This window comes from Rhipicephalus sanguineus, chromosome 6 (genome assembly GCF_013339695.2).
Source record: "Rhipicephalus sanguineus isolate Rsan-2018 chromosome 6, BIME_Rsan_1.4, whole genome shotgun sequence".
In the NCBI taxonomy this organism is placed as follows: domain Eukaryota; kingdom Metazoa; phylum Arthropoda; class Arachnida; order Ixodida; family Ixodidae; genus Rhipicephalus; species Rhipicephalus sanguineus.
The window spans coordinates 169,537,951-169,551,719 of NC_051181.1; the positions used below are offsets into that span (position 1 = coordinate 169,537,951).

The following is a 13,769-nucleotide window of genomic DNA, read 5'->3' on the forward strand; positions in this document are numbered from 1 at the left end:
CTTATTCTTTGCATTTGTCGGGTCAACGCTGCAGGTGTCGGTTTTTACCAGTGTTGGCGGTAACGCATTACAAGTAACGGCGTTACCGGTAACGCGTTACTTTTTTCAGTAACTTAGTAACGTACTCGTTACTATTTCGGAACTGTAACGGGTAACGTACTTTCGTTACTATTTTTCGGTAACGTGAGGTCTCACGTTACTCGTTACTTTTCATTTCCGTTATCCTCGCAGTCTTATACACAATTAGTTCGTCTTGTAGGAGCGCCTTTTTCAGAGCTCGTCCCGGCGTTATTTTGTCCCTCTCTCGTCATTCATACTCGCTACAGTTATTTTGTCGCTGCGGCAGACTGCTGTCGGCCCGCCAATCGTTGACAAAGCGATCCCGCACGGGGTCCTTTTTTCCGTGTGGGAAATTGCAATGGGGAGCAAACTGCCGAAATTTATTAAACGAACCTGCTATAGTTTCGGCTACCTTGCTATCGAGTTTCAGTTGTCGTTGATTGGCTATGGAGTTTCAAGTTGTCGTTGATTATCGATGAAGTGAAGTGAAATGCAGTCCTCGTATCCGTCAAAAGTGAGCTCTCGAGATTTCCTCGGCTTACGGACGTCAAGGCTAGGTGTGAGCTCCAACACAGCGGAGGATGACTTCTTCGGAAGTGCCTTCTTGACATCATCGCCGTGTGAAGATGAGAGACTGTCTCAGTACCGTTTGTGCCGCATGACATTGCGTTGAGCGGGTTCAAGGAAAACTTTCCGCGCGTTCACCAGCTCTTCCTGACAGTGATTACACGAGTACCATATAGCGCATCCCTCGAGCTCCTATTTAGCATATATGTGCGGACGTATTCGCTAAGAAGCGAGTCAAGCTGTACGATGACAGCTTTGAAATGCAGCTGTTGCTTACATTCAGCATTTAGTAGTTTCATTAGGAGGTTGTCCCTGCAATACTCTAGCACTGTTCATAAATTCAGTATTCAAAATTAGTTATGCTTCTTGCTGTCTGCAACTGCGACTACGTTTCTAGTTATTGAATTCGTGCGAGCGAGGCTAACGCTAAACACCTTCACATACACAAACGCCGTATTCGTGGTAATAATACAAGTTAAATTAAAAAAAAAGAACGTCCATGCGCGCAAATACTTTTCCCTAGATTTATTCCATTTAAGAATTTCTTTACTGCTAAAAAATTTGCGCATTTATTTTGTAAGTAAAAGCGCGCCGTCGTAATTACTGCAAATTTGCTCAGTGATGTTTTATGCGGAGAACGTCGACGATGAAATCGATCACTTTTATTTTGTTGTCCCACTGCGAAAAAATGACTTCCGCATAGTCAGAAGCCGTCACATTAACTATACAGGCAACTTCAGGCAGTACTGCCAAGGTACAAAGCATTTGTGCAAATTATTGTCGTTAAAATTAAATCAGTACTTCGAGTAAAATTGTTCTTTCGGCTAGAACTTTTATGGGAAATATAAATAAGAGCTTTATAAAGTTGCTATGGTACGTTCCTGCTGCGAAGACGTACTGATTGAGATTTCTGACTATGGAGTAACGGCAGAAGTAACGTTCGTTACTTTTTTGCAGTAACGGTAACGGTAACGCGTTAACTTTTTTTGTGGGTAACGTAGGGCGGTAACGCGTTCCTTTTTCTTTAGTGTAACGAGTGACGTATTTAGTTACTGTTTTTCGGTAACGCATACGACACTGGTTTTTACCAATGTCTGTTGTCGCCGTTCTTTGGTAGATATAAACTTTCAATCACCTATGGAGCATACCCATATACCATGGCCCGTGGTAAACGGGTATGCACCACATGTGTCTGGAGGAAAGGGTTTGTAAATTCAATTCAATTTACTTTCGCCATCAAAACAAGACGTGATAGCCGAGGAGCCCGCGGTAAAAACTATCTTTCGATAGTGTGTTTAAGAAACAAACACCTTGGCGGTATCGCAGCAGCATGAAAAGAAGGCATAAAGTAAAAAGAAAACCTAAACAAATCGCACAGTGGAAAGCCGTAATACAATATAAGCTTAAACAATACAAGCAACTGCTACAATAAGCACCAACAACAGAAAAAAGAACATTATAATACAACTCCGTGATTTATGTCGCGGATACAAAATGAAAGACGGCAAAATGAAACATCAGCTACAATGTAATCAGAATACATGGTCATCATGTTATAAAAAAGTGACGTAACCACATTAGGTAAATACTTTAATCAAACAAGAAACAATGCATCGTCACAGGATAGCGCGCACTTACAAGGGGGACAAAGGGAGAACACGACAACACAAGCGCTAACTTTCAACTAAAGTTTATTCAAGGAAAAACGGAAGAGAAGAAAATAACACAAAATACCGCGCATGCGTCACTGCGCAGAAAACATAACTAAATTATAAGCCACACATAATATCAAAGCCTAACAACATGGTAGTTGATAACCAATCTGTTCACCGTTGCAAGGCGCTAATCAGTGTGGCCAAGAAAAGACAGTTCTTTATCTGTTAGTGCCAATGACGTCTGGCACTAACAGATAATGACGTCTGGCATGTTGTTAGGCTTTGATATTATGTGTGGCTTATAATTTAGTTATGTTTTCTGCGCAGTGACGCATGCGCGGTATTTTGTGTTATTTTCTTCTCTTCCGTTTTTCCTTGAATAAACTTTAGTTGAAAGTTAGTGCTTGTGTTGTCGTGTTCTTCTCCCTTTGTCCCCGTTGTAAGTGCGCGCTATCCTGTGACGATGAATACATACCAACTCGCCCAGTTTTCTGCTTTGTTATGTGCAAGAAACAATGCATTTATTTAGGAATACTAAGCATCTTCGTAAAGGAAATGTTCAAAAATTGCTTTTTTGTAATGTTTTCTAGAATAATGTTCTTTCTGCATAAATTATTTAGAAGTCGTGGCAAATCATTTTCTAGTAACTGCCAACCATACTGTGTTTTATACGTTTGACGACGTACGCGACCGGATTTTCCCGTCATTCATGTCATGACCAGGCAGTCATATTCGTCACGTCCTCTTACCCTCCCACGCTAATTTTGGTCTGCACCAAGTTAAAGAGGGGATCACGAGAGCACCCAGACGTAGGCGGCTAGATAGATAGATAGATAGATAGATAGATAGATAGATAGATAGATAGATAGATAGATAGATAGATAGATAGATAGATAGATAGATAGATAGATAAGAAAGAAAAGAAACGCTCAAAGCGCCAAAGATTCGCCCCCCCCCCCCCCCCCCCCCAGGAAATGCTTCGCATTTGAAAGGCTGTCTCGGACAATGCCCGCTTCTGCACACGCAACCAATGCCGCCCGTCTCCAATGCACAAATATGCGGCAAACGAACTTGAACTGGTATAGCGCATTACAGAGAAGAAGAAACGGCCGAGCAGACCGACACAAGAGGACAGAGCGCTATGTCCTCTTGTGTCGGTCTGCTCGGCCGTTTCTTCTTCTCCGTAATGCGCTATACCAGTTCAAGCACGACGAACCAACTCGCCCAATCTTCAACACTTGTGGACGGCAAACGAACTTGCCTAGTTATTTTGCGCTTGCTTTTCCTTTTTACTGCGCAAATGGCCCGGCCCTGGAAGATGAGCTGATTTGAAGAGCCCTGCCAGAACCCCCACTGTTTCTGTACTTCTTCTACCAGCACATAAAAAAGGAAAGCGGACTGCAGGTGCTGCCGTCTAAAAACCGAGAAGCCTTGGTATATACATGCACACATACAAACGCACGCACGAACATACATACAGTACGTTTGACCCCCCCCCCCCCCCCCCGAGAAATATGTCTGGCTGGCCGTACTGGAGGGCTTCGGAAATTTCTTTGAGGTGCACTTAAATCTAAGAACACAGACAATTCCAGGGGCGTAGCCAAGGGGGGGGGGGGTTGGGGGGGGGTCAAACTCCCCCCGAAATTTTTCAGTTTTGCTTGCATATATATACATGCACACATACAAACGCACGCACGAACATACATAATGTATGGTTGAAACCCCCCCTCCCCCCGAAAAAATTTCTGGCTACGCCCCTGGGCAATTCGTTCCACACCATAACCACCACGAGAGCTCTTTTGCGCAGAAGCTCAGGCGAGAACAGACTTTCCGTCATAATTTCTGTGCTCGAATATGTTTGTGAGTGCAGTAAACGACTGCGGGGAAATGCGACCCAGATAACGGTTTCGGCGTTCTATATTTCGGCGCAATACATTTTTCATTCTTTTCGATCAGTTGGAAACACGGTAGACATCAGACAGCTGTCTAAATCGAAATTTCTACATTTTATATTCTGCGACGTCATCGCTGCAATGAGAGTCTTTAAAGCATTTTGTTGCCGTTAATTTCCACATGAAATGAACACACTTTTATCAATTACATCACGCCTACGTCATCAATATATATCGCCGATAACCAGATCAGATTGCTCGGGGGCGGCACTGCCGAGCCAGTTATCTCGATGTGTCCTTCGGAAGCCGCACGGAAGCGACATTTGATCAGGCATGCTTTTCAAAGTGTTCAACAATAACTTATAGGTAATTATGGATTAGTGCCGTTGATTCTATTTATGATGCTTTCACACCAACCAAAAGCTTTCTTCAAGTCAACAAAAATGCAAAGCAGCTTTTCAAAACAATGCAAAATAATTTCTTTTTCATTTAGGACTGTGTTGGTAGAAATTACCTTTCACCAAGTCAAACTCAGAGTTTATAAAGACGTCTTCTTCGGCAAAGGTAGGCGTGGGATCGTACTTACATAAGTTTTTGATCCACAAATAACCAATACCGATAAGTGCTGGTAATTTTTTTTCAATCATCCGTTTTGGAACGGCTACGTCACGCGAAAAGCACTCTCCAAATCAAAAAAGATGTTGCCCGAAATGACAGTGATGTGAAGGCGGGATGTGACCCATAGATGAGGTTTTCTACGACTGTCGCGTTCTCAGTGTCTTCTGGCCACAAATTACTGCGTTAATTCTACAGCGGGATCTTTCGCAGAATTCCCGAGTACAGGCAACGCCTCCTAAAACGTAGAGGAGGCGCTGGTACTGGTAACGCGAACAGGCGCAAATGTGGTCGCTGCTCGTACCGTAACCAGAGGGGGTTTGCGCGTCATTTCTTGCACCGCACAAAGGCCAGCCCAGAAAGCAGGGATCGGTGGTCACACTGGCGGAGGTGAACAAAGAAATTCCCTCGCAGGTCGACGAGGGGTGCGCGGCGGCGGCGGGCTGAGCAGCAGCCGGCCTCCCCCTGGGTGGGCGCAGTGAGGCCGACCCAGCACCCCGGCGACGCGCCAACCGGTCATTCCAGTCGAGGAGGAGGCCAGCGGAGTGTGATGTGCCGCCGCCGGGTGACTATGCGGCCAACGCGATGAGGCGGGCTGTGCTGGCCCTGCTGCTGCTCTGGTGGCTGGGCGTGCAGCCCAGCGTCGCGGCTCGCTACGTGGCCCCCGAGGACTGCCGCTGGGAGCCGCTGGACGCCACCGGAGTGGCGCTCACCTGCGCCGTGCGCTCCCTGAGCGGCGGCCCCGAACCGACCAACTTCAGCCTCATCCAGCCGGGACACACGGCGCGGCTCACGGTGCGATGCGACGACTTGCTCGTGCCGAGCGAGCTGAGCAACGGCTCGTTCGGCCACCTGAGCGGGCTGCGCTCGCTCGCCATCGAGCGCTGCAAGGTGAGCAGCGTGCCGGCGCTCGCCTTCTCCGGCCTCGGCGAGCTGCACAACCTGAGCCTGCGCACGCACAGCACCGAGTGGGGAATGTCGCTGCGCCTCGCGGCCGACAGCCTGGCGCCCCTGCAGCAGCTCGTCGCGCTCGACCTGAGCCGCAACAACATGGACTACTTGCCGCCATCGATCCTCTGTCCCCTCGTCCAACTCGCGCTGCTCAACGTGACGCACAACCGTTTCGCGGACGCCACTCGGATGGGATTCGCGGAGACGCGCTGTTCTCCGCTTCTGCACAAGCTGGACGCGGCCCACAACAAGCTGCGCCTGCTGCCCGAAAAGGCGTTCGCCTCGCTGCGCCAACTGCGCCACCTCAAGCTCGACCACAACCAGATCGCGCGCGCCGAACAAGGGGCCCTGTTGGGCCTTTCGCGGCTGCAGAGCCTCGACCTGGCGCACAACGCGCTCGTCGGCCTGCCGCCGCGGTTCCTGCAGCCGGCCGAGGCGTCGCTGGCCGAGCTTTACCTGCGGAACAACTCGCTGAGCGCTCTGCCCCCGGCTCTGTTCGCGGGCCTGCATCAGTTGACGATGCTCGACCTGGCGCACAACCAGCTCGCTTCCGGCTGGCTCGCACAGCCCCAGACCCTGGCCGACCTGACGCGTCTCGCGGCGCTCGATCTGTCGCACAACCGGCTCACCAGGCTGGACGGGGCCGCGTTTCGGTCTCTGCACAACTTGCAAACGCTCGACCTGCAGCACAACCTGATCGAGTCCGTGGCCGACGCGGCTTTCAGCTCGCTCTACAACCTGCACACGCTAGTCCTAAGCCACAACCGGCTCACGCGCGTGGCTAGTCACACCTTCTCGGGGCTGTCGTCGCTCGGCGGGCTGTACGTGGACCACAACCGGCTCGAGTCCCTGGCAGCGGACGCCTTCCACAACGCGTCCAACCTGCAAGAGATCATCCTGGCCGGAAACCGGCTGCCGGCCGTGCCCCGGGTGGTGCAGACGCTGCAGCTGCTTCGCTCGCTCGACGTGGCCGACAACGTCATCTCGGACATCCACAACGCTTCCTACCAGGGGCTGCGCCAGCTGTACGGCCTCAACCTGATGGGCAACCACATCGGCAACCTGAGCCAAGGTGCCTTCCGCGAGCTGCCGTCCCTGCGCATACTCAACTTGGCTCGCAATGGAATTCAGTCCATCGAACAAGGCACATTCGACGATGTCCCCGACCTGCACGCGTTGCGCTTAGACTCGAATTTCTTGGACGACGTGAATGGCCTTTTTAGTAACCTGCACGACCTCATCATGCTCAACATCTCGGCCAATCGTGTGCGATGGTTCGACTATGCGCTCATTCCCATCGGCCTGCAGTGGCTCGACATCCACGACAATCAGGTAGAGGCGTTGGGGAACTACTTTGAGCTGGAGTCCATTTTGAAGCTGAGGACGCTGGACGTGTCGCACAACCGGCTCACCGAGCTCGACTCGTCCTCCTTGCCCAACGGCATCGAGATTGTCTTCCTGAAGGGAAACCAGCTGCGCCGCCTTCAGCCCTTCACCTTCCTCGGCAAACAGAACCTGACGCGCGTCGACTTGACGGACAACCGGCTGGACACGCTTGACATGACCATGTTCCGGCTCAGCGAGGTGCCCGCCAGCCGGCCGCTTCCGCAGTTCATGGTGGCCGGCAACCCGTACCTATGCGACTGCCACATGGAGTGGCTGCAGCGCTTGGGCAGCCTGGACGACTCGCGGCAGTACCCGCGCGTGGTCGACCTGGCCGACGTCGTGTGCCGGCTCAGCTTCGGCCGCCGGAGGGCCGCCCTGCCGCTGGTGGAGGCGCAGTCGTCCGAGTTCCTGTGCCGCTACCGCAACCACTGCTTCGCGCTCTGCCACTGCTGCGACTTCGACGCTTGCGACTGTGAGATGGTATGCCCAGACAACTGCACCTGTTACTACGACCAGAGCTGGAACACAAACATCGTGGACTGCAGCGGCCGAGCGCACGGCGCTGTCCCCAAGCAGCTGCCGATGGACGTGACCGAGCTGTACCTGGACGGTAACGACATACCCACGTTGTCTAGCCACACCTACATCGGTCGCAAGAACATGAAGGTGCTGCACCTGAACAGCAGTAACGTGCACACCATCAACAACCGAACGTTCAGCGGTTTGCGTACGCTCCGGGTGCTGCGGCTGGAGCGCAACCGACTGGCCACGCTGCACGGATTCGAGTTCGACGGGCTCGGGGAGCTGAGGGAACTGTATCTCTCGCACAACCAGCTGGCGAGCATCGGCAACGCCACGTTCGCCGCTCTCCGGTCTCTGCGAGTGCTGCACCTGGACCACAACTACATCGTCCAGATGGCCCTGCCCGCCAGCCTGGCCGAGCTGAGCGACGTGCGGCTGGCCGACAACCCGTGGACGTGCGAGTGTCGCTTCGTGCACGAGTTGGCCGACTTCGTGGGGGACCGGGTGCGGGACTTGTTCAGTGTCCACTGCGTGCACAACGAGACGGCCGTGCTGCCCCTCTGGAACAATGCCACCTCGTGCACCAATGCGTCCGAGGAGGCGAGCGGCGGTCAGCACGGGCGCCACCCGCTGCTCCTGCCCGTGCTGGTGGTGGCGGGTGTGCTGCTGCTCGCGCTGGTGTGCCTGGTGTGCGTAGGCCTGGCGTACCGCCGCCCCATGAGCGTCTGGCTGTACACCCGGTGCGGCGTGCGCGTGTTCCAGCGCGCCGAAGCGGAGGAGGAGAAGCTGTTCGACGCGTTCGTCTCGTACAGCAAGAAAGACGAGGCGTTCGTCGCGCAGATCCTGGCGCCCGAGCTGGAGTGCGGCAGCCCGGCGTACCGACTGTGCCTTCACTACCGCGACCTGCCCATGGCGGGCGGGTACCTGACGGACGCCATAAGCGAGGCCGTGGAGAGCAGCCGGCGGACTATAGTGATCCTCTCGGAGCACTTCCTGAAGAGCGAGTGGTGCCGGTACGAGTTCAAGTCCACCCACCACGGGGTGCGGCGGCGCAGCCTGGTCGTCATCTTCCTCGGCCGCGTCTCGTTCAAGGAGCTGGACCCGGACATTCGGCTCTGGCTCAAGTCCAGCACTTTCCTGCGCTGGGGCGAAAAGAGGTTCTGGGACAAGCTGCGCTACGCACTGCCGGACACGCGGCACCGCAAGGTGGCCGCCCGCAGCGACGTAGCCAGCGTGCACATCTGACGCCGCGTGTGTGTGTGTGTGCCAAGTGTGTGTGTGTGTGCCTCCTCATGGTGGATTACGCCCCCGTCATCTAAGTCAAGTCGCAGGTAAAAACATCTTCGACGAACTCCTTCTTTCTTAAACACTGGTGGTGACATATGGGGAGGGGTCATGTACATACACGTGTAATATAGCATTTTTATTTCTGAATGACTACCATGAGCGGAACTGAACTGTGATGTACATTCCTATGCACACATTGCGGAAGACTGCCTAGCTTGAATTCTGAGCAAAATGGTGCGATTTGAATGTCGCCTTGTGTCGCCGATATTTATTTATACTTATTTAAGTGCCCTCATCACACTACAGCATATGTATCCTCGACAAAAATTGTCTCTATCCTGGACATTACGAGGAGTTTGTTCAGAGGCACCCTGTGAAGGTAATAAAAAATGACTCATCTCTTCAACTGCAGCTCACACCTCAAAAGAAAAATTCATTGCAAAAGCCTGTAGAGAAATAGATAGTTCAGAGTGTGTGTAAATTGCACGGGTTCATATCAATTCAATCCTCCTGAAAAAGAATTCACATGAATTTCAATCACCTTGAAACAACAGCTTCCAGAGGCAACCTCACTGTGCACCAACATAAAAGCAGCACACAAATAAAGCCAACAACTGTCATTCATGTAGCGATGACCTTTTTATTGCTCTGCTGACATAATGTACTTAGTTGTGCTGTGGATGTGATGCCAGGAAAAAGTTTGGAAGGAACAACTACGGCAATAAAGCGGAGTGTCTGAACACTTGCAGATGTTCAAGCTTTGTCCCTTCTTACGTGGAAATCTGTGAAACGAAACAATTTTCTGTGGATAGTGGCTAGTTTGTGAGTACACGCTTGGGTCTAGACAGAACTAATTGTTTGCTTTAAAGCCGCTTTATCGCTGACTTGGTTGCCCACTTTCATATTCAAAACCGCTCTTCCCTTGATGACTGGCCAGAACGAAGGACCTCCGTTACGCACCCCTCACATATCAATACGAGTTGTCGGATTGGCTGCATACTGTGGGGAAATAGGGCTCTTCGAGCTCTGGCAACACCAGACACGTCTGCCATTTTTTGTTGGGCACAGCTGCCCAGCAGAAATTAGGAGGTGCCAGAACTATCAGGCCAAGGAAACGAGGCTGTTTCCTGTAATGTTCAGCACGAGTAGTAGGCGCACTTTACTGTGTCTCCTTAAATCAACGAGACTACAATGCGTGCTTAAAGGGACACTAAAGAGAAACAATGAATTGGTTTAGATTGATAAAGTGGGCTCGGAGAACTCTTGTGTAGTTTATTTCACCACCATAGGTTTATTATTAGGTAGTGTCTATACTGCCGGCTGCCGGTCAATTATATCGGTCGACGGGTTACCGGCAGTTCTTTCCTATTGGCCACCCGCGACCACGTGACCTCTGCGGGACGGCCCCTTTCGAGCTTTTGTTCGTGTGTCTGATCGTACGCCATCGGCTGTCCGCACGTGTAGTCGGTAACGGCGCTCCGCGTGAACGTGGCTCTTTTTCTGGTCGCTGCCACTTGGTAACACAAGAAGTGCACGTTTCCTGCAGTCACAGTCAAATTGACGATGGATTGGCGGCCTCGCGATACCGGAGATGCCAGCCTCGGGCGTCCATTGACTCCTCTAGTTGACCAGCCCGTACGCCTGCCCCGAAGGGGCAGGCGCGCGGGCTAAACAGCGCGTGGCCGCGACAGCGGCCAGTAGCGCGTGACCGTGACCCTGCCAACCGGCCATTGAGCGTCAGCGAAATGGCCGCACTCGCGAAGCGAGGGCGAAGCCACGATTAGTTTTCCGCGCCCGAAGGGCGCAGAGGGCCTTCACTGAGCAACAGGAAAATAATGTACTCTCGTTTGTGGAAAACCATCGATGTCTATAGCGTTGAAACGTCTCTCGAAGCCAGGCAAAGTGCCGCAGTGACACGGGCATCATGCACAATCATGCACATGTATTGCCGGCACGACAGGCTCACCGGAAATGTGCCGGCAGATAAGTCACATGGTAATGGGCATCCAATAGGGAAAAACTGCCGGCAACTTTTTTTTCGGGATAATATGCCGGCTGCCGGCACTATAGGCGCGGCCTTATTATTAGAGGAGAAAACCAAGTTCAATGTTTCATTTTTAAATTTCGCGCCTAACTTAGTAATTTGTGACGTAAAAGATTTCAAAGATCATTTAACGTATTTTGGTGCCACTGGCTCGACGAAATTTCCACAAACTCGTTATGTCAAGTCTGGCCCCCTCAGAGGACAATGTACTTCGATTTAACCAATTAGGAACTACATAGGCCTAAGCAGGCGCCGTTAAAAATGTGACGTCACGGCAAATGGTGCGGGAATTTCAAGGTGGCGTCACCACCTGTATTTTCTTGCGTGTTTTATCGCTTATTAAGCGTCTTCTTGCAGCAAGCGCAGTGTTTTTGGTATCTACTTTACTAATGCGAGAAAAATCGTTTTGCTCTTTAGTGTCCCTTTAAGACTCATCCGGGCGGCAGCTGTAAAAGGCGGGCCGCTTCACAACTTATGCCAAACCCTGTTATGTTGCGACCTGCACTTGAGATCTGAGCAAGGTGTCAAGAAAATTGTTGCCGACGAGATAAGTGTCAAGCTTGTAAAATAAGCTTGCATGGCAATACAATCGTTACTTGCCATTGCGATTATAAATCGGATATTGAAACCACATTTCCTGTATGAGCTACAGGTGACTGTACCATTGCACGTTTCATCTGTATACAACATTTGAGCAGCCAGAGTACATATCTTTTCAATGCACACTCATTTGTAATCTGGATTGAGAATTGTCACGATTACCGGAGACTGTCTTGAGTAGATTTTTTAGAAATTCCTTTCCACTCGAATCCAACGGACAAACATTTCTTATGGCACCAGTTTACTGCTATAGAAAGCAGTGTCTAATTATGAAATGCAAGAAAGGCAGATCGAAGAGGTTCGTGAACACGGGCCGCCAACGTTTTGACAAGCGGTCTTGTCTGCCTACCTTGAGGAAGACCGCTTGTTGAAACATTGGCTCCTGCAACACACGAATTTTTCATCTCTTCATGGAATCGTAATGGGAAAACACCACGAAAGATCAGAATTTTATTATCTGCAGCGCTGATTAAAGGGACACTAAAGAGCAAAACGATTTTTCTCGCATTAGTAAAGTGGTCTTCCACAATACCAAAAACAGCACGCTTGCTGCAAGAAGACGCTTAATAAGCGAGAAAACGCGCAAAAAGAAAATACAGGTGGCGATGCCACCTTGGAATTCCCGCACCATTTGCCGTGACGTCACATTTTTAACGGCGCCTGCTTGGGCCTACGTAGTTCCTAATTGGTTAAATCGAAGTACATTGTCCTCTGAGGGTGCCAGAGACTTGATAAAACGAGTTTGTGGAAATTTCGTCGAGCCAGTGGCGCCAAAATATGTTAATGCTCTTTGAAATGTTTTATGTCGTGAATTACAAAGTTCGGCGCGAAATTTAAAAATGAAAACTTTGAAGTTGGTTTTCTCCGCTAATAATAAACCTATGGTGGTAAAATAAACTACACAAGAGTTCTCCGAGCACACTTTATCAATCTAAACCAATTCATTGTTTCTCTTTAGTGTCCCTTTAAGTTGTACACACAACATATGCCACAAAGCTGTAGTAGCTGGGCGCAATATTGGTTATGCACTGGCAGACAAGTGAGGCCCTGTATATAAGAAAGTAGCGTTGCTATGTTACATTGCTTGTGTTTCTGGTTCCTCTAGTTACCGCAAAGGCAGCGCAATGGTGATAACAAAGTGGCCATTGATATACAGGCTGTAATTATGTCGTGCCTCAACAACAGCAGACAATCTGAATGAGTGCAATATGAAGGCTTTTTGTCCACCAGGCACCAGATTTTGTGAATTGTATTTCAAAATCGTATTCAAATGCTCGAGTCTGTCTCTGGCAGGTCTCTTCAAAATGCTTTAGTTTGCTTAGCAGTGAAAATGTCTAACAAAAGTCTGACTTGTGTGTTTTTGAGTTTACAATGTAAGCTACTTATCTAGCCCAGTCTTCTCATTTCACCAGTGCTTATTTATTTACTTGCTGTGCCTTTTAAGCCATAGATATGCTAACACCGACAAATAAATGCATGCTCTCTTTCACATGCATGACATTCATCTGGTGAAAAAAAAAAATGCGCATATCGAAACTGCATGGAAGTCAAATCAAATAAATTCAAGGGTTCATTTCAAAAAGTTAACAGCGCAAGAACAATTAGGAAGGGACGAGACAACAAAGGTAAAGAGCGCTGACTTCCAACTAGTCTTTATTTCGATAAGAAGTGCATATATACATGGCAAGGGAGAGGGCGCTAGACAAGAAAAGAAAGAAAGGATGTACAGGTGCTGCCATCGTTTCCTCATCATCTCCAATACAGCGCGCATATCACCACGTGTGCCCTAAAACCCAGCCAGGTAATCATTTCTTGATTTAGAAGCGCAATAGAGGGAGCACTAACGCACTTATCACCTAGCTTATGTATGAAATCGGCTTCAATAACTTCGCGAGTTAGCTGATCCCTATGCCTCGCCATCACTTTGCTCTGATTGAAGCCGGGTGTACACCCGCAGTCACGGCAATGAATGCCGATGTGACCCTGGACCGTATTGAAGACGTTATTGTGGTGTTCGCGCAAGCGGTCATTTAGGCATCTGCCCGTTTGACCGATATACTTTTTCCCACACCTCACCGAAATAAAGACTAGTTGGAAGTCAGCGCTCTTTACATTTGTTGTCTCGTCCCTTCCTAATCGTTCCTGCGCTGTTAACTTTTTGAAATGAATCCACACCAACTTGCCCAAGCG

The 13,769-nt window shown here is 50.0% G+C and overlaps 1 protein-coding gene across 1 annotated transcript; it reads left to right on the top strand.

The window, feature by feature from the left end:
• The first annotated feature begins 5,185 nt into the window (after positions 1 to 5,185).
• Positions 5,186 to 9,692, top strand: LOC119397033 (toll-like receptor Tollo). The gene has a single exon (XM_037664459.2). The coding sequence runs from the start codon at positions 5,375 to 5,377 to the stop codon at positions 8,891 to 8,893; it is 3,519 nt and encodes a 1,172-aa protein (XP_037520387.1). The 5' UTR covers positions 5,186 to 5,374; the 3' UTR covers positions 8,894 to 9,692.
• Positions 9,693 to 13,769: the final 4,077 nt, after the last annotated feature.

Bases quoted from the DNA above. Each gene is read 5' to 3' on its own strand.
- LOC119397033 (XM_037664459.2), top strand. From the start codon at position 5,375: ATGAGGCGGGCTGTGCTGGCCCTGCTGCTGCTCTGGTGGCTGGGCGTG.